This window comes from Paramormyrops kingsleyae, chromosome 2, assembly GCF_048594095.1.
Source record: "Paramormyrops kingsleyae isolate MSU_618 chromosome 2, PKINGS_0.4, whole genome shotgun sequence".
Taxonomy (NCBI): Eukaryota; Metazoa; Chordata; class Actinopteri; order Osteoglossiformes; family Mormyridae; genus Paramormyrops; species Paramormyrops kingsleyae.
In genome coordinates this window covers 4815104-4836769 of record NC_132798.1, presented here as the reverse complement: position 1 = coordinate 4836769, position 21666 = coordinate 4815104, and the positions used below count along the sequence as shown (strand labels likewise).

At 40.5% G+C, this 21666-nt stretch overlaps 2 protein-coding genes across 12 annotated transcripts in view; both read right to left on the bottom strand.

Moving 5' to 3' along the window:
• gpat2 (glycerol-3-phosphate acyltransferase 2, mitochondrial) overlaps nt 1-12113 on the bottom strand; it is a 76329-nt gene extending 64216 nt beyond the window's left edge. For 2 of the 6 annotated variants that reach the window (XM_023838395.2, XM_072704095.1), the window contains exon 1: nt 11810-12067. The gene's annotated coding sequence lies outside the window, so the exon portion shown is untranslated. The other 4 variants (XM_023838393.2, XM_072704103.1, XM_023838394.2 and 1 more) reach the window with 3 other exon arrangements.
• Nucleotides 12114-16611: 4498 nt separating this feature from the next.
• Nucleotides 16612-21141, bottom strand: adra2b (adrenoceptor alpha 2B). 6 transcript variants are annotated; one of them, XM_023838402.2, is made up of 3 exons: nt 20660-21141; nt 20502-20556; nt 16612-19957 (listed from the first exon to the last, which is right to left on the bottom strand). In XM_023838402.2, the coding sequence occupies exon 3, from the start codon at nt 19923-19925 to the stop codon at nt 18423-18425; it is 1503 nt and encodes a 500-aa protein (XP_023694170.1). In that variant the 5' UTR covers nt 19926-19957; nt 20502-20556; nt 20660-21141; the 3' UTR covers nt 16612-18422. The 6 variants fall into 6 exon arrangements, with proteins under 6 accessions (XP_023694170.1, XP_023694172.1, XP_023694166.1 ...); XM_023838404.2 differs by having other exon boundaries at nt 20833-21141; XM_023838398.2 differs by having other exon boundaries at nt 20502-21141.
• Nucleotides 21142-21666: the final 525 nt, after the last annotated feature.

Sequence of the window (21666 nt, the reverse complement as noted above, 5' to 3'; positions counted from 1 at the left end):
TTTTGTTCCAAGTGTCCCAGATTCCTTGGCTGTCTACTATGCATGGCCTTCTTCAAATCTATCCGCAGGTTTCAAACCAGGAGACTGGGATGGCCATGGTAAAAATTTTGCCTTATTCTTCTTAAACCAGGGGTCTCCAACTCCGGTCCTGGAGGGCTACTATCCAGTAGGTTTTCTGTCCCACTTGGCTTCTGTTGAGCCACACCTGTTCCTGGTATTTACCTGAGAACTAGTGTGGCTCATCAGAAGCCAGGTATGATAGAAAACCTACTGGACGGTAGCTCTCCAGGACCGGAGTTGGAGACCCCTGTCTTAAACCATTCCGAGTTGACTTTGCTTTGTGCTTTGGATCGTTGTCTTGTTGTAGGATTCACTGCCACTTCATTTTTAGCTTTTTGACTAACGGTAGGAAACTATTGACCTGCATTCATTCTCCCTTCTACTCTACGCAGAGCTCCAGTGCCTGATGCAGACTAACACCCCCAAAACATTAACGAGCCTCCACCATGTCTGACCGTGGGAATCGTGTTCCTCTCCTCATAGGCAGTTTTTTTCTCTCCAGATGTATCTGTGTGAATTGCTACCAAATAATTCAACATTATCTTATTCCAAAATTCATTAGATTTATTCCCATGTTCTTTAGCATATTCTAAGCGTGCTGTCTTGCGTCTAGTAGTAAGCAGCGGTTTCCTGCGCACCCTTCTCCCAAACAGTCCAGGGTTGTACAGACTGAGCTTGACTGCGGAGGTGTGGACTTTTATTCCCATAACCTGTTCCCCTGCTGTTTGTTTTGGATTCATACGTAGCTTTTGGGCAAATTTTCCTAGCAGCTCTTTCAGCTGTTGCTTGGTCTTCCACTCCTTGGTAGAGTTTTAGTGTGGACATATTTCTTCCATTTCTGGATTATGGTCTTCACAGTTGTTACTGGTATCCCTAATCGCTTTGAGAGTTTTTTTATATCCCTCTCCAGGTTTATGAAAATGTACCAGTTTCATTTTGAGGTCTTCTGATAGCTGTTTCCCGGTTCCCATTGTTGTTGTTCTCATTGAGGCTTCTCCTGGAGATCTACCCACTCGCAACCATGACATGCGGGCCTAACTGAACACACCTGGCGCAATTCATCACCACTAAATGCTGAAAATGTTTTTAAAGATACCTAATTTTACATATTTAATTTACAGGTTTTATTAAAAGGGGATGAAAACTTGAGCTTGCCATTAAAAATGAATGTGGACTTTTTTTTTTACCATTAAGGGCATTTCATTAAAGGTTTTTGGAGGAAAAACATCCATAAATTATTATGGAAGGATATTTTGAAAAACTAAAATAAAAAGGTTGATTTTTTTTTATTATTGAACCTGGATCTAAGGGGAATGCAAACTTTTGCACTCAACTGTATTTAATATTTATAATTCCACAACCTGACAGGTAAAGGAAGGCTGGAAAACCAGCAATGCTCGGACCTCGAGGACCGTGAGTTGAATAACCCTGCTATAGAAGAACTAAATATCATTTTGTCTTCCAACCCCTACATATCTAATAATTCTCTTGTTTCCACTGCAGTTCTTTTTCTTCTAGGTCAATGCAAATGCCACAACTGTGCCCCAAACTGATAAGGGGCAGGTATGTATTCGATAAAAAGGTCAGATAAACTTACAAATAACCAGAAACCACTTCATAGTTGAGAACTAGGCCTGTGTTGTATCAGGAAAATCTGCAATGGGCAATAACATCATTAAATACTGAGATGACAATATGACTTAGGATGAACTGATTGTATTTTTACATGAGCATTTTAAGTAATGCGTTTGCAAAAAGTTCGACCACTTTTTTTAACTTTAGTAAAGTAATAATGTTTCCTGGAAGTCCCACGATCACAATGGTTAAATTAGCAGAGTACAATCAAACATAAAACAATTATCACAAAAGCTGTAACTTAAGTTAAATAAAGTCATAAAAATAAAACCATTCCAGTAAGAGGGAAAAAAAAAACAATAGGGATTCTGCAGTTAAGGCTGCTTGGATCCTTAATAGGATATTTCTGTAAACAACCTCTGACCATGAAATAGTAAGATAATTCACTAATAGCTCAGCAGCAGAATCAATATTTTTTCGCACCGGGAATCTCAAGTTTTCCTTGGGTTTCATGTGATTGTTTGTGGGTGTATCCACAGTCACCTTGGGCCACTTCTGATTGGTGAGCATAATTGGCACACGAGGAGCACAGCACTTTTGTTTGGTGAGAATGACTGTCACGCAAGAAGAATGGCATGAATTTTGGGAAACTATCCTCATGAGTTTTAAACCCTTGCAGCCTTTTCCATTTGCTAATCAAGTTGTTTCAAACCACAATTTCAATTTGAAATCGATAAACTGTTCAGCTCTACTATCAAGATACATGTAAACAATTTTTAAATAAAACGCTAAATTAATAAAAACACACCTAACATATTAGTAAATGTATTTCATATATGGAGATCAATAAATCATGCTGCTATGGAGCTAAATGTAGGGTTATAAACAAAACATAGCAATACAACTAAATATGCACTATTAACCTAATAAAATGCGTCAGTGAAAATTTTTATTCCTTTAAATATAGGTTTATAAATCACTAACACATAAATCGCCAATCAAGCGAAAAATATACATTAGTCCTGTTACAACATGACATCAGTCCTGTTACAACATGACAAATGCGTTCTTGAAAAACCTCTCATTCACTGAAATCGCATACTAAAATAAACATATCCAATGGGAATATTAGGGAAAGGGGAAACTCCAAAACTTTGTAACTTACATCAAATGAAATTAATTGACTATTAAACAGTTATACCAGTGGCCAATAATGTAATATTATGCATTTTAAATGAAAAATCATAATACATTAATAAAATATATTACAAACATCCCCTATGGGTCTTGAGTCTGATGAAAATTGCCCAATACCAGCTCCAATAGCTGATTTTTCATGCAAGTAGTGTTTCTCACTAAGACCACATCACAATGTAGTTCACATAGTCCTTTTTTCTCCAGCTGAAAATCACACAAATACAAATGCGATCTGTGTTGTATTGGACTAATATTCCAATTGCATTAGAACAGATTTGCAGTGTGATATTACATGTTTTACAGTCAGTCCTGTTGCAACATTTCCATTAAACCATAAAAGTTTGTTATATCATCAGCTAATTGTAAATGATTTTATAAAAACAATTAATGAAAACTATATTAAAACATTCGCAAACATATTTTCGTTTGATGTAAATGTTTGGTACTATGGTAATGGTGAACTTGAAACTTACAGGGTGACGAATAGGACAAATGTTCACATGCCAAGTGTAAATGCATAGTGCATGTAAATAAAATTATTTTTCTTATTCATCATGATTCAGGCAGTCTTTCGTGATATTGCACATGTTCATATAGCGATGATAATTAAAAGGGGTATTCAAGATTTATTGGCAAGCACCACTGAGGACACAAAAAAGAAGTACTGTTAAGGGTGAACCGTCCATAGCACATCAGAGACCAGGCTAAGGATACTAATGCTGTGGTAGACTGGCATCCCATGTACAGCTGACCCCCGATTTCTCAGTTTCTCACCTTTTCCAACCACAAAGCCCGACTATTTATCTTTTATTTTTTATCCCCCCAAGGGGGGATTCCTCTCTGTAAAATTTCCCTGACCAGATATTTTCCCCATCGGTTTCACGTCTGTGCAGCTGCCCATTACAGGTCAAACTGCGTTTATGCAGTCCACTGGAGTTGGAAGACAAACTCTGCCCTTGGGTTCCTGGAATGGGCCCCAGGGCTCATCAAAACTCTGTACTGGATAAGCAGTGAGTTATGAAAAAAGCATGGATGAATGGATGGATGGATGGATGGCATTAGCAGGCAATCATGATGGGGTGTGAAGAAAATCGTTTACACCGAATTTCAGAAACAGGTTTGCAGGGCCAGAGCCGCACAGTAATCCCACACCAGGGAGGAACGGGCAGCGCTCCAACGCCGGCACTGCTGAACAGTGATTAGGAGCTTCCCCACACAACCCACAACAGGCAGAAGACACCTCACCAGATTGCAGACAGAGATAAAGACTGGAGCCTGGAGGCTATGCGCGTCCTGTGGAAAAAGTTAGCACTCACACTGACCCGAGAGTCCCAAGGCCCAGAAGGATGCGTGCATCTGAGGGGGGGCGGGGGTAGGGGTTGGGGGTGTAAGGCACAGACAGAGAAAAGGAGTAAGAGAGGGAAGGTTTGAGAGTGTCTGGCTTGGCTCAATTTTAACTGGTAGCTGAGATTTACGGGTACTCATTAGAGGGGGCTCTTTGCACTGCACAAAACTGCAAAAAGCATAATGCATCCTTACAGATATACAGCACCTTAAGGAAAGCAAGGAGCCAAGACCCTGAAAATCTTACCAGATATGCTCGATACTTAAGTGCATTGTACTGTAGGTGGTCCCACCACAATGCACATTATCTCCCATCCTGTTTTTATTCCCCAGTCAACATTTACCCAAGTGGACGTACATTATGACTCCAATATGGATAATCCATGTGATTATAATAAACCACTCAGACAATCAAGAAGGCATGTCCACCAATACAGTGAGAACCGTGTCACTCCGCTGCCATGTCCAATGAGCAATACAACTTACAGCCATCTCCTCCTCATATTCAGTGAAGGACAGTTTAATTCAGGCAAGACCCTAAACTTCGACCTTTGATGGACAGATTTCCATTTAAAAATTGATAAAAACTTATCACTTGACTGAACGTTGAATTGAATTTGCAAAGCATCCACACTGAGACACTGTACTGGATAGGCAGTTATGGAACATGGATGGATGGATAGATTAAACAGTATTCAGGTTATAGTGTATTATTCTCTCAGTGTAGCCAATTCCACAATTGTATACTAAAAAACGCTACTGTGAATCATTCCTGTCCACTGCCATTAGACACTACACCACCTCATCTCGACGTGCCACTCCACAACCCCAGCTGCAACGTGCCAGGAGACATCCACTGTGTAACAGTAAAGTCCGATGCTAGCTGTTAGTAGTGTTGTAGTCAAGACCGCCTAAACCGAGACCAAGACATTGCCGAGACCGGAGGGTATCAAGACCAAGACCAAGACCAAGACCAAGACATACTAAGGCGAGACCAAGACCAAGACTGGTCGAGACCAAGACCAAGACCGAAAACAGACTAGGGCTAGAATTGACATCACATTACCCAGATCAACTGTAGAGAAAAAAGGCATTGCTGTAAAGTGTCATTACTCGTTAAATCAAATTCATGTTATCTTTTCAATTATATTGTCCGTATGTCCATATGTCTCTCATTTAAAATCTCCCAGATTTGTCATAGTTACGAGACCTGATGGAAAATAATATTCTCAGCAATCCTCTCCTATAACCATTTTATCAGACCTCGTCAAGGGAAAGAGATGGGATGTACCAGAAAGATGTTCATATTAAGTCTCTTATACCAGGGACAGAGGCCTCGGGTAAGCTATGAATACAGCTATGTAATGATCCTTTGCTTTGAATTGAAGAGAATGGAGAGAATGAGCCTCCAGATTGACTTGCACCTCCAAGACCGTGCTTTGTAAAATACCTAATTTATTTGAATTATAACTATGCTATAGACTTCGCGGACATTTTCGGACATTTTTTTGCCGATGTATGATACGATGTGTATGATGTTTGTGGACTGTGAAGCACTGGCAGTGTCCGTGGAGAAAATGTATAAAATGTAACGTTTTTGAAATGGATGCATCTGACTGGTTGTATTTGACTTGAGGCGCGTAATAAATAATGATACTGTTCTGTGAGGATGTGCAGTTTTCTCTTTTTTTCCCCATCCCATCGAGACCGCTATGTCCGAGACCAAGACAAGACCGAGACCAAATAGAGTCGAGACCAAGACAAGACCGAGACCACAAAAAATTGGTCTCGAGACCAAGACCGGTCTCGAGAACTACAACACTAGCTGTTAGCTGCACATATACCATCTACTAAATTTTCATCATTGTCGTCTTATTTAAATATTTATTTTTGTAATATTACAATATTCTTTTTTCAGGATATTCCATTTGTGTACTGTACACTTAAACTTTGTTTGCACCACATTTGGGTATGAAGAAAGACAATTTTAATCTTAATAATATACAACAGTCACCTACCCATGCACCCAAAGTTTGTGCAACAAGCGTTTAAATCCAGAACAAAGTTTAAAAGGTGTAGTGCTTTCAATCAAAGCAAAGCTCAGTGCATCTAAATATGAAACGCCTTTATAGAACCGCACAGTGCTCATTTACATAATAATTTGAAATAATTAAAAGTCCCTCTTCATTTATAGTTAACATGTACATTCAGTAAAAATCAGCTTCAATTAACATACTGTATACAGAGTGTTACCCATTTAAATAGCTAGCTACTCCTTCACTGGAGCAATTCTAGACAAGCATCCCACTCATATATACAACAGACATTCATAGTGAAAGTGTATATTAGAATTAGAAGTAAAATTTAGTGATCAGTGGTCATTGTCAACACACACCATAGCACACAGTGCGCAACAACAAAATGTGTCCTCTGCATTTGACCCATATGTGACTTTCGTGACATAGCAGGGGGCAGCTGATTCATCGCCCGAAGAGCAGTGCTTGGGGGCGGTACCTTGCTCAGGGTACCTCAGTGGTGCCTTGCTGGTCGGGGATTCGAACCTGCAATCTTTCAATTACATTATATGCCGAAACACTGATAAAAGCTGCTTATACATAGCATTTTGATTTGGTCATCATTAAATGGACTATTCTAATGACTGAGGCCTGCCAAATTAATAATCAAATGGCTATAAGCCAAAATTACGCAGTAAATAATGATCTTTTAGGAAAGCAAAGATGTAAAACACAGAAAGATATTAAATAGTTTACCTATAATGATCCTTTCGCCAAAAGGCTACAGATAAAAGATCTGGCTCATCTTCCCCTAAATATGACCTCATTGGCCCACTTGGCACAGCCTGACTCAGGCCCAGGGCAACAGGAGCCAAACTGTAATAATTGTCATGCTCACCAGTTCAGATGTTTTTCTACTTCCTTCTCACATGACGTCTCAAATCATAGCAAGGAAACTGACGTATATCTGAAAGGTAGAAAGCTCCAAAGGTGTAAAGCCAGAGCAGCCGGGCGTGACATCATTTGACTTGTCATTCAATAAAAGGTACGGGGAAGAGCCTTTGTCATGTAAACATTCCATGACCAGAAACAAGCAAAACCAAAAAGAAAACACCAAAACTCTGAGCCTTCTGCTTGATGATAGACTTGACTGATTCAGTTCACAAAAAGCAAAAACAGGCAAGGTGACTTAAGGAACTTAAGCGAGGGGTCAGCTGTAATAATTTCCTGGTTAAAAATTAAACTGGATCAGGGGAAGGGAAAAAGCATCAGTAAATTTTTATTCCTCCCTCATTTAAAATGCCCATGCTTGAAATGAAACATGGCTCAGATTTTCTTTACGAAAGCCAAAGTAACAATAAATTGTGCTGCCAGTTGCCGAATGGGAACTTAATTCCTAAGAGTGCCAGATCAGGGTATGTAGCCGGTTGTGATGGACAGGAGGGCCCATGGCAGGCTGGAGCTCACCACTGCTGTTTCACCACCCTGCAGCTTCTCCAAGATGAGTTTCTGGACTGCTTGGGGATGAAGCGATATAACCTGCCCCCTTACCGGCTTGGACTCTCAAGTGGGAATTGGAGGCCCACAGTGTGAAGTGCATAGGCACCTAGAACTGGTGCCGTACTGGACTCACACAGCACAAAATTACCAATGAATGGTCAAGAGCATGCATGTCATCCATTTGTTAACCACCTATTCAATGTAGGGTTATGGGGAACCTAGAGTCTATGCCAGACAGTAGAGGGCACAAGGAGAGACTCTGGAGAGGATGCCAGTCCATTGCAAAGCAGACATATCCACTCTCACTACAGGCAATAGAAGCACTGGTTAGCCTGGATGTTTTTGGATGTCGGGAGGGAACGTACATATACACAAAGGAAGGGGGCAACCGCGCACGAGTGAGCCAACAGTGCTACCAATCCAGTCATAGTGCCATGAATCTCATACAACCTCTTCTCCTTCTCTCCCTAGTGCTTTTGACCCAGCAAACCCCCCTAAAAAAAACCACTTGAGCTACCTTTTCATTCACTATCTCCATACAAAGTTCTAATGTACCCCATTGAACTTCATCACAATACCTACCTAATATGTAAAAAGTCTGAAAAAAGTTCATTGTAAATCCATTCTCTATCACAACAGCACACACACATGCAGCTAAATTAGTTTTAACTCTCCCCATATTCACAAGGGCCTATAAACTATACCTTTTCTGCCTGTACGGCATACCGTGAAGATAATTTCACAATAGATTTCGCAATTAAATTTGTACAGCGCGTAAGCGGTAACAAGAAAATCACTGCCTGACAGATTTCATAAATATTATGTATTCTTAGACCAATTTTTGATGAATATCATTTTTATAAGTTCACTGAATGGACTCAAAGGAACACAGTGCTTCAGAAACGATAAGACCCAAAATTCTCTCATTCTGTTTAACCATAATACTGCTCAAAACCTGATTTCCATACGGCCTTGTCTACATGGATCACTAGAGGACTGTTCATCTCAAATGACCACATACAAGCAATGTATTCCTTATCAAGGAAGCCATTACACTTTACAAATCAGATACCAGTTATTGTCTTGATATGACAATATGACATTTTTGATGAGATGAAACATTTTAAGATATTAGTCTTCCAATTATTTGTACAAATTTAACTTCTGAACCAAACCAAGCCAGCATTGTTGTCATGGAACTCTGAAGGCCAAAAAATTACAGCTTCGCCTGACCCATTACAATCCACTGTGAGCCGTTTCCCCAAAGCCCGACAAACACCGCAGCATCAGGCGTTTCAGCTAGTGAGTTATCAAGTCATCGAGCAGTTTAAGTATACAAGTTTAACACACAACATAAAAAGAGCACAGCCAGAGGGTGGTGCAAGCAATAACATCCTGCCATCAACGAAGGATGGCTGAAAACAACTCAGCTGCACTCAAGTTACCCACGCTAACAAGGGAGGAAGCCCTGGGCAGGCACAGGTCTAGAGCTCACTAAATCTACAATGTGTCTCTGTACAAGTTCTAACCCCTAACAGAACATCATATATCATGCACATGAGAAAAGATCCATCACCTACAACTTAGCCTAAGTCACAAACAGTATGCCAGTACTGTCAGTTAGCACCAAAAGAGAGAGTAGAGATGAAGCCTTTACACTAGGGATACAACTGACAAACACTGACATATAGCACCATTCGGCTGTGAAATGATGGACAGTATTCCATGCTTGCTCAAGTCAATATAATTATTTGTGTACTGAGACTACAAATATTCCCTGCATAAGGCCTGTTCATGTAGGAAGTACAAGCACAAGGAGCAAATATTATTTTTTACATTTATATACTTGCTTTTCTGCAGCACATCAATTCCACAGACCCTACCTTATCAGGAATCAGTCATGTCTCCCCTCCTAGACAGCATCCAGTCATTTGTAAGGAGAGGGAGTCTACAGCTACAACCATTTACTATTATGCAATGGAGTGGATTCAAGTAGGCCACTTCAATCTTATGAATTTAAAAGGGTGTTTTTTTTCTTGAAGAAATGCATCCTTTTATCACTATGGGCCTTTTGAAGCCATGGAGAGGAAGGGTGGCAGAAACATACATACTATGACAATCTCTTAAAATTCCCTTCATATACCAAAAGTCTCAATATTCAAATATTAAGCCCAATTAGGCATTCAGTGTTTTCAGGTACAATCACGTATTAATAGAGATTGGATTCTAAAGTCACACACTTTCTTTTCATATGGATAATAAGCTATAAAGTACAAAATAGAACTATGGTATTATCATCAATACAGTAATAGCATAGTATTACTGCTATGGTAAAACCATTGTAATTTGGTCACCTATATACCATTGCATACTACATAGAATTACAATGTATCTTCAGTTAAAATACAAAGGTAATCAGTTAAGCTTTTTGTACTGCAACATGGTAATAAACATGATTTTAAATGTGCCATACTAAGGTAAAAAAAAGCTAATATTCAATAGTGTTTGACATAATGTTTATCATAGTATTGTAATGATACAGCACTGAAATAAAAAATCATAATTACCTTAAAGAAAGATGCATGAAATGTATCTGTTTTGGCTTAGTGAAGAAAACACTAACAGTTTAATAGCTACATGCATAAAACCAATTAATCACTCACCCATATAAGTCTTTCAATGGCAAAAACTGAAAGAAACATGTTTATCAAGAGATGCTGTGTCTATTTGAAATGGCAAAAATAAGATTTAATATTACGATTACTAATTTCTGTGAGTTGCTTAGGTGGAATTCTTAGATCCCATCACCAAATCTAGTACAACTGAAATGATTGCAGTCCAGAAACATACAATACAGTTACTTTTTGTAAAGTAACTGTATTACATGTGCTTCTTGGCAATACCATAAGTACTAAATACAATAGTGCCAATACAATTTGGAAATAAATATTACGGTACATTACAGAACAACTGTGGTATTTGGTAAGTACCAAAATATAAAACAATATACTATTCAAATACTAGGAATACATTCCATATGTATAACATCATATTCATACCATAAATGTACCATGCAAAAAATAGAAGACCACTTAAAGTACAATGCATTACAAACATACTGACATGGTTTCATGATAACGTTTTGTAAGGGACAGACAGTATGGGTTAGGGTTACGACATTGAACAGAAACATCTGCCACTTTGCCTGTTTTACAAGGCCTTCATAGGACATATCGTGACATGAAGGGAGGGTGCTGATTAATGAAAGAGTAAAAGAAATTATTTCCTAATTCTGTGTTCATTAATGGTTTTTAAAAAGTGTTAATAGACTAACTGGTTCAGGCCTCCAAGCTTTCGGATCAGCGATTATTTTTCCCGGTTCGTACCCAAGGTTGCCAACTCTCATGCATCTGACGCCCCCTCTTTTTGACTCTTACGCAAGAAATCTTACGGCAAGTCTATATTATTCCATTATGAACCTAAAATTGGCTGTATCAAAGGCGTTGGGGTAGTTTGCAAACTCTACATACTATTTAAAAGGTAGTAAAACCCTTACATACATGTAATTCGGGGGCAGACTTGTCTGCAATTGAGAATCTCACGCCAGCCACCGGACTAAAGTTGGCAACCATGGCTTCTTAAAAAGCGCCTCAAATAAACTAGTTATCATGAATTACTAGCCTTTCTACCATTCCTGCATTATGTGTCTAGGACACAGCGTCGGCAAATGTAAAATAACCGATAACTAACGTTAACTTTTTAACTGTATTCAAGTCGCTTGCTCTAAAAAACGAACCGAGCAATGCTACGTTTTCTCTTTTCTCAAATTTACCTCGTTGCAGTGTGTGAGGCTCTTTGGTCCAGCTGTGGTGACTTGGACTCTCCAATCCTTAACTTACTTAAGGTTTTTAGGAACCACCTTTATATGGGAGCGGGCACCCAAACAGCGTCCCTGTTCCCGCCGGCTTTACACCCGGCCTACGCCGAACCTCGCCGGGACAGCAATGCTGCGAGGTAACCCAGCAGCGCGTACGGCAGGCAGTAAAGGCGGGACGCTACTCTCATTTCTGAATCACTTTAACGATGTAGTATGTGGAAGACGACGAGGACAAACTCACCGAGACCCACCGAGGTTTCGCGCGACGCCGTTACGCCCTCATCTCTCGCCCTCAAACGACGCTTTACGCCGCAAGACGCATCAAACAACTATAGCAGAGGCTTAATTAAACCTGCAATGTTCAGATAAGCTTCATAAATTTTAAATCAGATGACTGGGAACTTTCTTTACTCTAGATATGTGATTATTAGACAACGAAAGGCGATACCGTATTAACATAATAGTGTTGCCATTTCAGCTACACACATTTACTGTACTGTATATACAGGGCTGCCAACTCACGTATCTGGCTTCACACGCTGTCTGACACGTTCACGCAAGAATCATACAGAAACTTTATATTATTCCATTATAAAGCTAAAATTAGCTGCATGAAAGGCGTTGGGATATTTTGCAAACCCTACACACTATTTACATGTATTATACATGTAAATGACTTGTCTAGAATTCAAAATGCCACGCTAGCCACCCCAAAGCTGGTGAAACTGTATATACATTATAATTTGATAACTAGTGATCATAATTATTTAAAGTTTGATTTTAAGCAGATTATATGTATATGTTAAAATGCTGTTTGGCTATTATTTGGCTTGTCTTGGTGGTTTTCCAGATGGTACACAAGCCACAGAATCAGGATCAGCAAACTATGGCTGTCATCTGAAGCAGAAAACTCTGGAGTAGATTTACCTGAATACTTCTCACTAATCCTTCAACCTATGAATCCATGGCACATTTCAAAGGAAGGATATTTAATCTATATATATATATATATATATATATATATATATATATATATATATATATATATATATATATATATATATGAGATTACCTATCATGTCCAAAATATTAAGAATAATATTTAATTGTAATAAATAAGGTTTGTTCTTGCCCCCTTTGTGGCATAAGGTCAAAAATAATATGCGCACCAATAAATGTTTATAAGGGAGCAATAGACATTGACATTATTTTTTAATGTCCTTCTTGTCCTGCATGTATAAAATCTGTTACTATATTTGTGGAACATTTTGGTTTAACAGGAGTTCATCTGATTGTATTCTATTCCAGTTTGGAAGGATGTTTATTGATGAGTGTTTAATAATCAGGAATTGTAGCATTACTTGATCCACAATATGATATTGATGGTAAAGCTGTTTTGTGGACAAATACAGCTTTTCATCTACTTAACTGTAATCTTGAAAAATTACCATATAAATTTGCCTGTTTTCTTTTACATGCTGTATATTTTTAGATATATTTTGTATTATATGTACATGCACAATGTGATACATACATGCACAAACAAAACAAATTATTCCAACTAGATATCAACCTTCTAAACATACCATTATTCCAGTTTGCTTCAGTACTGGGTGCAACAGTTTATCATCAGTTAATATTTCCACAGTGTAAAATGTGATAATTTCTTTTGCCACTTTAGTTGTATTTTCAGAAATAAAAATGTTTTGTCTCTGTTTGTTTTCCGATTGCCTGTAATCATTCTGCTGATTGGTGTATTTTCTCCCCAAGGCACAAGGCATCAGTTGACCCTGCCATCTCTCACGGCATCACTGCAGGTGTGTCGAGTCCAGGTGTTGCCAGCAAACAAAGCCCGTGAAGTCTGACGTCAATGAGGTGTAGAATAGGAAAGCTGAAGTCAGAGATGACATCACTCTGCTTGTAGTCTCTGTCCTCTATGTGGCTGAAATTAATGCACAGTACGATCACCACACCTGTCCGTTCTGGCGCTAGCCTGCAGCTACACGTTGCTGCTTCCTCTATGAACCCTAGGTCTCTCATCCAGTATTAACTCTGGGTTAAAAAGCTCTTGCATCTGCCAAACCAGGAACACACATGGTGCAAGCCGTATCAAATCACTTTGATAATTCTTTCCATGTCCCAGCAAGTGATCATTCAGTTATAAATATATATATATGTATATATATGGGTCACCTTCCAATACTATGAACCAAACACTAAGATTAAAAAATATCTAGTTAAGCTCAGAAATATGTGCATTTTAGATGGAATAGATACATAGAATCTCACCCTCTTATGCTATATAAAGCAGAGGGAGTAATAGATTTGTGCCATTTCAAATTCTGTGTTTTCTGGTTGATATTTGTATTTATTCTCACTTTGCCTTTTATACTTTTAATGTATTCGATTAAATGTATATAGCCTATCCCAGGCAGCCCGAAGCACAAGTCTGGGGTACACCCTGGATGGGATGTCTGTCCATTGCAAGGCACATAGATTGTGGACAACCTAGAGATGCCAATTAACAACGTGTTTGAACTGCAGGAGGAAACCTACGTGACACAGGTTGCTCCGTAAGCAGGAAGTAGTGGTAGGATTTTAACCTCCAACTCTGAGGGTATGATGCACCAGCACTATCCAATGCGCAATGCAGTCCCACACTTAGAAATTATAAGAATTTACTAACCTATTGTTCATATATATACTCACACACAGATGAATATATATTGTCATTTCACTCAAACAGTTTGCATAAGGAAGCATCAAACAAAATGTACAGCTGAGATGTCTCCTGCACAAGAAATTGTTTTAAGATTGATGGTAAGTTTGTTAAAACCCTAAAAAGACAGCTACAGTATGTCCCTCTGGCATTTTGAGGGAGCTAAGACTAGCAAGAAGATGACTGAATCTATAGCTAAACTACATGGGAAGCATGTACTGGTGTTACATCCAAACACGGTTTGAACATCCTGTTCCAACATGTCTGCCAAAACATGCTCAAACATCCTCCTCACAAATTCATAAACTAGTCACATATGGCCTCTGACCTTGCTGTGTGCTTAAGGGACTGCTGCATTTTCCAGCTAATTAAAGAACAGCAGGATTCTTAAACAACCCCCAAACAACAACCTCCAAACTCTAAATACACTTTTAAACCTGAAAAACAGGTTTGAAAAACAGTTCCCTGTTACCACTGTAATTATGCATGAACAATCTTAATACATTATAATTACCCTAAAAAACATCAGACCAAAGGGCCCCAAACTCTATAAATGATGTATTAGTGATCGAGTATAATTTAAAGTGACAAGGCATCCAGGGTCATTACTGAGCTCTATGTACACTAATTGCACCAAAATTAATCATGTTTAATCTAGAAAACATAAAACTGGAAAGTGCTGGTTTATACGTTTCCCAAAGTCAAATTCAAACAAACAACCAATTATAAGCACCCATTAAAAAGTGAGTATGCAGAGACAAGAAGCAGAAAGCCTCCTTATAATCTCTTCTTAGTGGCTATCCCTGGTAGACACAGAAATAGCTTCCACTCCTCTGCATATTTGGAAATGCATGTGTTGTATCACGGCTTTTCCTGACGTCATGCCTCATTGGTCAGACAGGGGGCTCGCTGCCACAAGTATTTATGGCAGTTTGGGCAAAGTTGCCCCAGTTCTAAAGCTACCAAGATATGGAATACACTGGTGTGAAAGTTAGGAATAACATCTAAATTATGGTTAGCAAACTGTCAAGGATCAGATTGCAGAAGATCACTGTAGGAAGACAATAGGGAGTGCAAACAATGCTAGAAACCCTAAATAAAATAAAATAAAAAAACTGTTAATGCTTTTAAAAAGAAAAAAGGTCTTTTTGTCTGGCTTGGAGCCGCATTGCTAGGAATAATGAAAGTACACAAATTAAACTCAAAATGACATTTCATGATTAACTATTTATTATCCAATTTCTAGATCTTAAAAAGTATAAACTGTCTATTTTTCACCAGCTTTTCATGGGCAGGACGATGTGGGCTGCAGCCTGTGTCAGGCGTAGGGCACGGGGCTGGGGGTGACCCCAGACAGGGTGACAGGGCACACTCACAACGAACAAATCAGACGCTCGTTAGCCTAACTGCGTGTCTTTGGACGACAGGAGAAAACTACACAACAGAGGGAGAACATAAAACACATGTCTAGCACAGACAGGATCTGGACCCCCACTCCTGAATGTGTAGGCAACAATGTTAGCCAGTAAGCCTCTATGCCACACTAAGTATTAACCAATCACATATCTGTTTTATTACCACATCAAGTCTTTGGCTACGTCACATAGAAAATGTCTATCGATCTATTTGTGAGGCTTCTTTTCTACAACGAACCCCAAAAAACAAAGTTATTATTACAACGTATGATGGCAATACATTTCAATATAATTCAAAATTATGGGAAAATATCCAATATGAGAATCAATATTCAAAGGGCCCCCACTTTTGTCAGAACCATATTGAGAGAGGTGGAAACTTCAGGTCCAGAAAGTACAAATCCAGAACAGGATTTTGTTTCAACCAAACAGCTGAGTACTCAGGGACTGTCACTCTTTATGCTCAACTGATTGGTTGGTTTCCACCACTGCATAATGACACAGTGCTGTATTTACACTTTGGTTAACAAACCAACACAGAAACACAGTCACAGATTCTGCCCTCTGCTGCACTAATAATACTACTTAACAGGCTGTGTACATATTTTCAATTGCAGCATTTGACTCACATTGGGTTGCATAGGAAGTGGAAAATTACACACTTCCCTAATTTCAGATGTATCAGCAACCACAAGATATATCTGATATTGTCCTTTAAAATATAAATATAGAACAATTGTAAATTCATATTTATCAGCGACAGAAAGCCAGTACCCAGGGTGCGAAAATATCCTGAACATCATTGCTGAAAATAACATTGGTATATTTAAATGACATTTGCTGTACCTGTATGTGGTATATATGGAATGTTAAACGTTGTTGTTGCAAATAATTCACATAACTTCCTGCTTTCATTTTAATTGCTTTATTTTGAAGTAGTAGAAACAAGCCACCATTATTTTGTACTCCAGGGAAACAAAACCAGACAAAATAAAATAACCTGCAGGAATGGTGCAGGGAATGAGAGTCGAGCACAGCTGTGATATGAATCGTGTCTTTGCTCTGTCCCAGGGAAAAAAAAAATCCTGCTCAGCTCTGACAGTCCATCAAGGCTGTACCCATTCCATTATTTAAAAAACAAAACGTCCAATGCAGAAACTGATTTTTCTTGATCAATTGGTTTTCAGTTATTAAATACATGCCAGAATATAATATTTGTTTCATTTCAGAAATAGGTATACTTTAAGAAAATAATACAAGATACTGAAAATAGAGACAAACACCAACTGAACAAATAAATAATACAGAACATACTTGTCACATCCCAATAGTCACATTTCATTGTCAACACATCCTGCCTTCCTGAAGCAGGGAACAGTGTCCCAGATGGGAATTGTGGTAGAACAGAGTGCATATCATGACTAATCTTCCAGAACCACACACACCAATATTATAAGTGATGGTGAAGGTACTGTAAGCACACCGATTACTCACACACACTTCCTAGGTCCTGCTTTGGTGGGAGTAAGAGCAGATGCGCTGACTCTCTGACATGCGTCGTGAGAGGTGCGTACACGTCCAAAGACCCAGACGACTGGCGCACACGTAAACAAGGAACTGCAGGCTCTGACGCCAGCTCTGATCTACAAGGCTGTTACATTCAGCCAGACCTTCAAACTACCATTCAGACTGTCCTGATAGTGAGAAACGCACACTTTACGTGCACCTTACCATAGTGCAGAACAATCCTCCACTCACCCCCAGAACATAGAATACGATTCCAGAAAGAGATAAAAAAAAATCCACGTGAGAACATCACAGAACATTGTTTGTCTTTCTCAGAACTTGCAAACATCCAGGCAGGCAAACTTTAAATCCAGGAGTACTTGCTCATCCTTTAAGACTTCGCCGTGTCCATCAGCAAACAGACGGTGTGAATCTGCAATTTTACTCTCGCGATGTGAGATGTTAAACTTTTAACCAGGAAAATGATCCATAAGGTGTCAGGCGTACTGCAGTCTGGAAGTGCCACACACACACACACACACACACACACACACACACACACACACAAATATATAGAAAAACATTCAGAAAAAACACCAACCATTCAGATCTGTTTGTTTGTGACCATACTTAACTCTTGTTGCATTTCATTCTTAAAATACAGTTCTGCTACTAATAGATTGTGTTAAAGCGCCTCAAAATAAATGTAGAGGATCAATTTGTTTCTGGTCCAATGATACATTATGCAGGAGAAGCTTAAAAAATTAAGTCATATTTTATTTTAATAAAATTTAGGAACCCATGAACTGGTCATCCCTGAGGGCTCTTCAAAAAATAAGAACCTAAGTAACATTTACGAGCTGAAGTCACACATTAAGTTGTGGTAGCATTAAGTTTCTAAATAAATCCTTAACTTAAGTGCAGCACTTTCCTCAGTTCACAAAGCTGCTCATTCCTTGTGCCCAGTGTTGATTCAATCAGTCCCTGAAGCCTTGTTCAAATTGAGCTCTTGATCACTTAAAAGAAAGTTTTAGTTGTTACTCGGAGCAGTCCCCATAATTTAAAGCCACGCTGGCAAGTTTTATGTCGCCGTTACTTGGCGTGTGACTTTCCCATTATCCTTGATTCGCCTGTTAAAATGAACTGAATGGAATCGTCTTTGGGGGAGTGAGCTCGACATGCTTGTGGCTTAAGATGGCTGATCTGGGTGGCCTTCAAAAGAACGTGCCTTTGGTGCTTTTGCAGAGGATCTTCTTGAAAGCTCTGCGAAAGTCCTTGTTGAAAATGGTGTAGATGACAGGATTGAGGCAGCTGTTACAGTAGCCGATCCAGAAGAAGAATTTGAATACGGGCTCTGGAACCTTGCAGGCTTCAGGGCAGATGGCCTGCAGGCTATAGGAGAAGAAGAAGGGGAACCAGCAGACCACAAACACTCCGATCACCACTGCCAGCACGAAGGTGAAGCGCTTCTCACGGTTCACCATGGCCTTGCGCCGCGCAGAGGTACGGGTGCCATCTGGCTTGGACCTCCACCCTGCCAGTATCACCCCCTTTGAGGTGGTGATCATGTCCCTGTACTTCTGCACTGAAGCTGGAGAGTGCATCCCAGAGCCAGCGACCTGTGTGCCTTCGAGCACCAGCCCCTGATCGGTGTCCGACCCAGAGCTGGTACTCTCACCGTTGTTGTTGACTGGCCTTCTGCCCACTCGTTTGAGCTTTTTGCCCCCATTAGACTTAGGAACTTTCTCCAGTGGATGAGCAGAAGACAAGGAGGATATCAGTACAGGGGAAGGACATGATGGGGAGGAGGGGGTGGTGGGGGTGGCAGCGGGCGAGGGGGGCTGCAGCATGTCGTGGGTATTGGTAGACTTCTTGGCTTGCATTGAAGATGGACAGGGTGTCACGGTAAGACTAGGCGGCCTGTGAGTGTGACCTTTGGTGACCGTGCCTTCATTGGTACCATTTTGCTGGGCCTGAGCCGAAGCCATTGGGGGTGTCGTGGTGGCCGCCGGCGTCCCCTCCTTCCTCTGCTCCCCCGGGGGACAGCGTGTGCGCTGCTTGGCTATCTGGTAGATGCGCAAGTACACCAGGATCATGATGAGACAGGGGGCGAAGAAGGAGCCGACAGTGGAGTAAAGGATGTACCACCTCTCTTCAATGAGCTCACACTCCTTGTCTATTTCGTTCACAAAGAGCAGCGACGGGAAAGAGATGAGCGCTGAGATGAGCCACACCACCAGGATGGCCCCCTTGATGCACCGGGGGGTGCGCTTGGCGCCGTAGGTGATGGCTCGAGATATGGACAGGTAGCGGTCCAGGCTGATGGCGCACAGATGGAATATAGAAGAGGTGCAGAAGAGCACGTCCAGCGCCAGGTAGATCTTACACCACGTGGAGCCGAAGTACCAGCAGCCCATTAGCTCTTTGGCCAGAGAGAAGGGAACGATAAGGGTGGCCACCAATATGTCCGCCGCAGCCAGGGACACCAGGAACAGGTTCTGGGGCCCCCGGAGGGAGCGGCTTGTCAGAACCGCGATGATGACCAGGATGTTGCCCACGATAGTGATGAGCACCATCAGCGTGATGACAGTGGCGAAGGCGGCCGTGGCCTCGGAGGAGTACAGGGACTGGTTTCCAGAGCAAGAGGCTTCGGCTGCACTGCTGTTCCTGCCGTCCTGCCCTGAGCCCTGTGGGCTAACTACACCCGATACAGTCATGAGGGGGCCGTATGACAAACAGGAACTACCTTCTGAGAAGTGCAGAGGAATTAAACAAAAACGTTACAAAAGATTAGTATTACTTTCCCCATTTAACATGGTTTACAATATTACCTCCACTCAGCCAGTCTGCCACAGATCAAAGCAGCACTGGACATTAGCTAAATACAGCAACTAAACTTTCCTATCAGACCGAGTTTTGTTCGAGTATTACGCTCCCCCACTACCATTATCGATCCATTCTTCCCTTTTCGTTCGCCTAGTTTCTAAGAATCCAATCGATAACATATGGTCACTGAAGGGGGGGGGGGCAGCACAGTAAACGGAACTAATGTTTTTTTTAGCGTCCTGTGAATACAATTGCTGCTCTGTATGAAGTTGCAAATATACAGTATTTTATTGTATTTTTTTCTGAGCTTAATTAATGTAGCTTCATTCAGTTTACAGTTATTTATTTATTCTCACTCCTATTTGCTATTGTCCATATTCCGTATAATTTGACATTAGCTTATAGTGCCAAAGCCATTTTAAAACCGGGAAAACGATGTTCTCTGTTATCCAGATCAAAGGACTCACCGCAGTTTCGAAAAAACAAGAACGGAGATGGTCAGCGAGTCCATTAATTCTTGCTCTGAGTGGATGGAAAAATATATATAGGCTACTGCAATATAAGTTTCCCCAAAAGATTTTGCAGAGCGAAAATATGAATACCAGTTTAAAAAATAATAACGTACTAGCTTACTCGGCAGGGTGAAATACTTAAACCCAAAGAAACATCTCTTCGAAATATTCTTCTCCAGACAGGTATAAGTTACAAAATCCAGCGGCAAAGTTGAAGACGGCTCACTTTTTAACTAAAGTTCAGATGCTCCATCCTTGCAGCCGGTCACGCATTGACAATATTCACCTGTTGTCTTATTTCTGGGAAGCAACCGGACAGACCCCCAGAGGCATGATAAGCGCTGAGTGCCGCTCCTCACGGCGCAGCCTGGCGGACTTCAGGCCGGTTTTTTCGCACTTTTACTTTTCCCCTCACATCCAGGCGTTTTTATCCTTGGACCGTGCTCCGCGTGCTGCTCAGTGCGCGCCGCACCTTCCTGCGCGCGCCGCTCCAGATGCCAGTTGCACCGCTCCGCGCAGGACTCCGCCCGGCTTTAATAGAGGCGCGTCTTGCATCCTCGTCTTTTAATGGCCCGAGTGATGTCAGTACTGGCGTAACGAGGCGAAAGAGCCTCTCCTCCCACCGCCAAATACGTTCCAAAGCCTGAAAGAGCAAACCCCTGCAAACCATGCTCTGCATCCGTAACAAAGGAGCAGCGCCGCTTCGTAACTGTCTCCATCTGCTCAGAGTTTTTTTTTTAACTACTAGGTTCCTGAGGTTCAGAAAAGCAGTGAAAAAAATTCTGTAACACTTTAGGGACACAAGCAACTCAGTTACTACTCAAGTGCAAATCATGAACAAATAGTAACTACACGAAATACATGAACCATTATGACTGATTATTGATGAAATAACATGGAATCGATATGTAACTTAAACTTAGTCACTAATTAATACATTAAATAAGTGTGTACTACTATAGTATGTGTGCCCCCTCAAGTAAAATGCTAGCAGAATTTCAAGAATATCACCAGTAACCTACAATGACTTGTACACTTGCCACATTATTTGCACAAGATTGCACAATGGCATTCATAAAAATGAACACCAACTTAATAACCATACCCAAGGATAGTCAAC

Coding starts and splice junctions, on each gene's coding strand:
- adra2b (XM_023838398.2), bottom strand. CDS start 19,925: ATGACTGTATCGGGTGTAGTTAGCCCACAGGGCTCAGGGCAGGACGGC.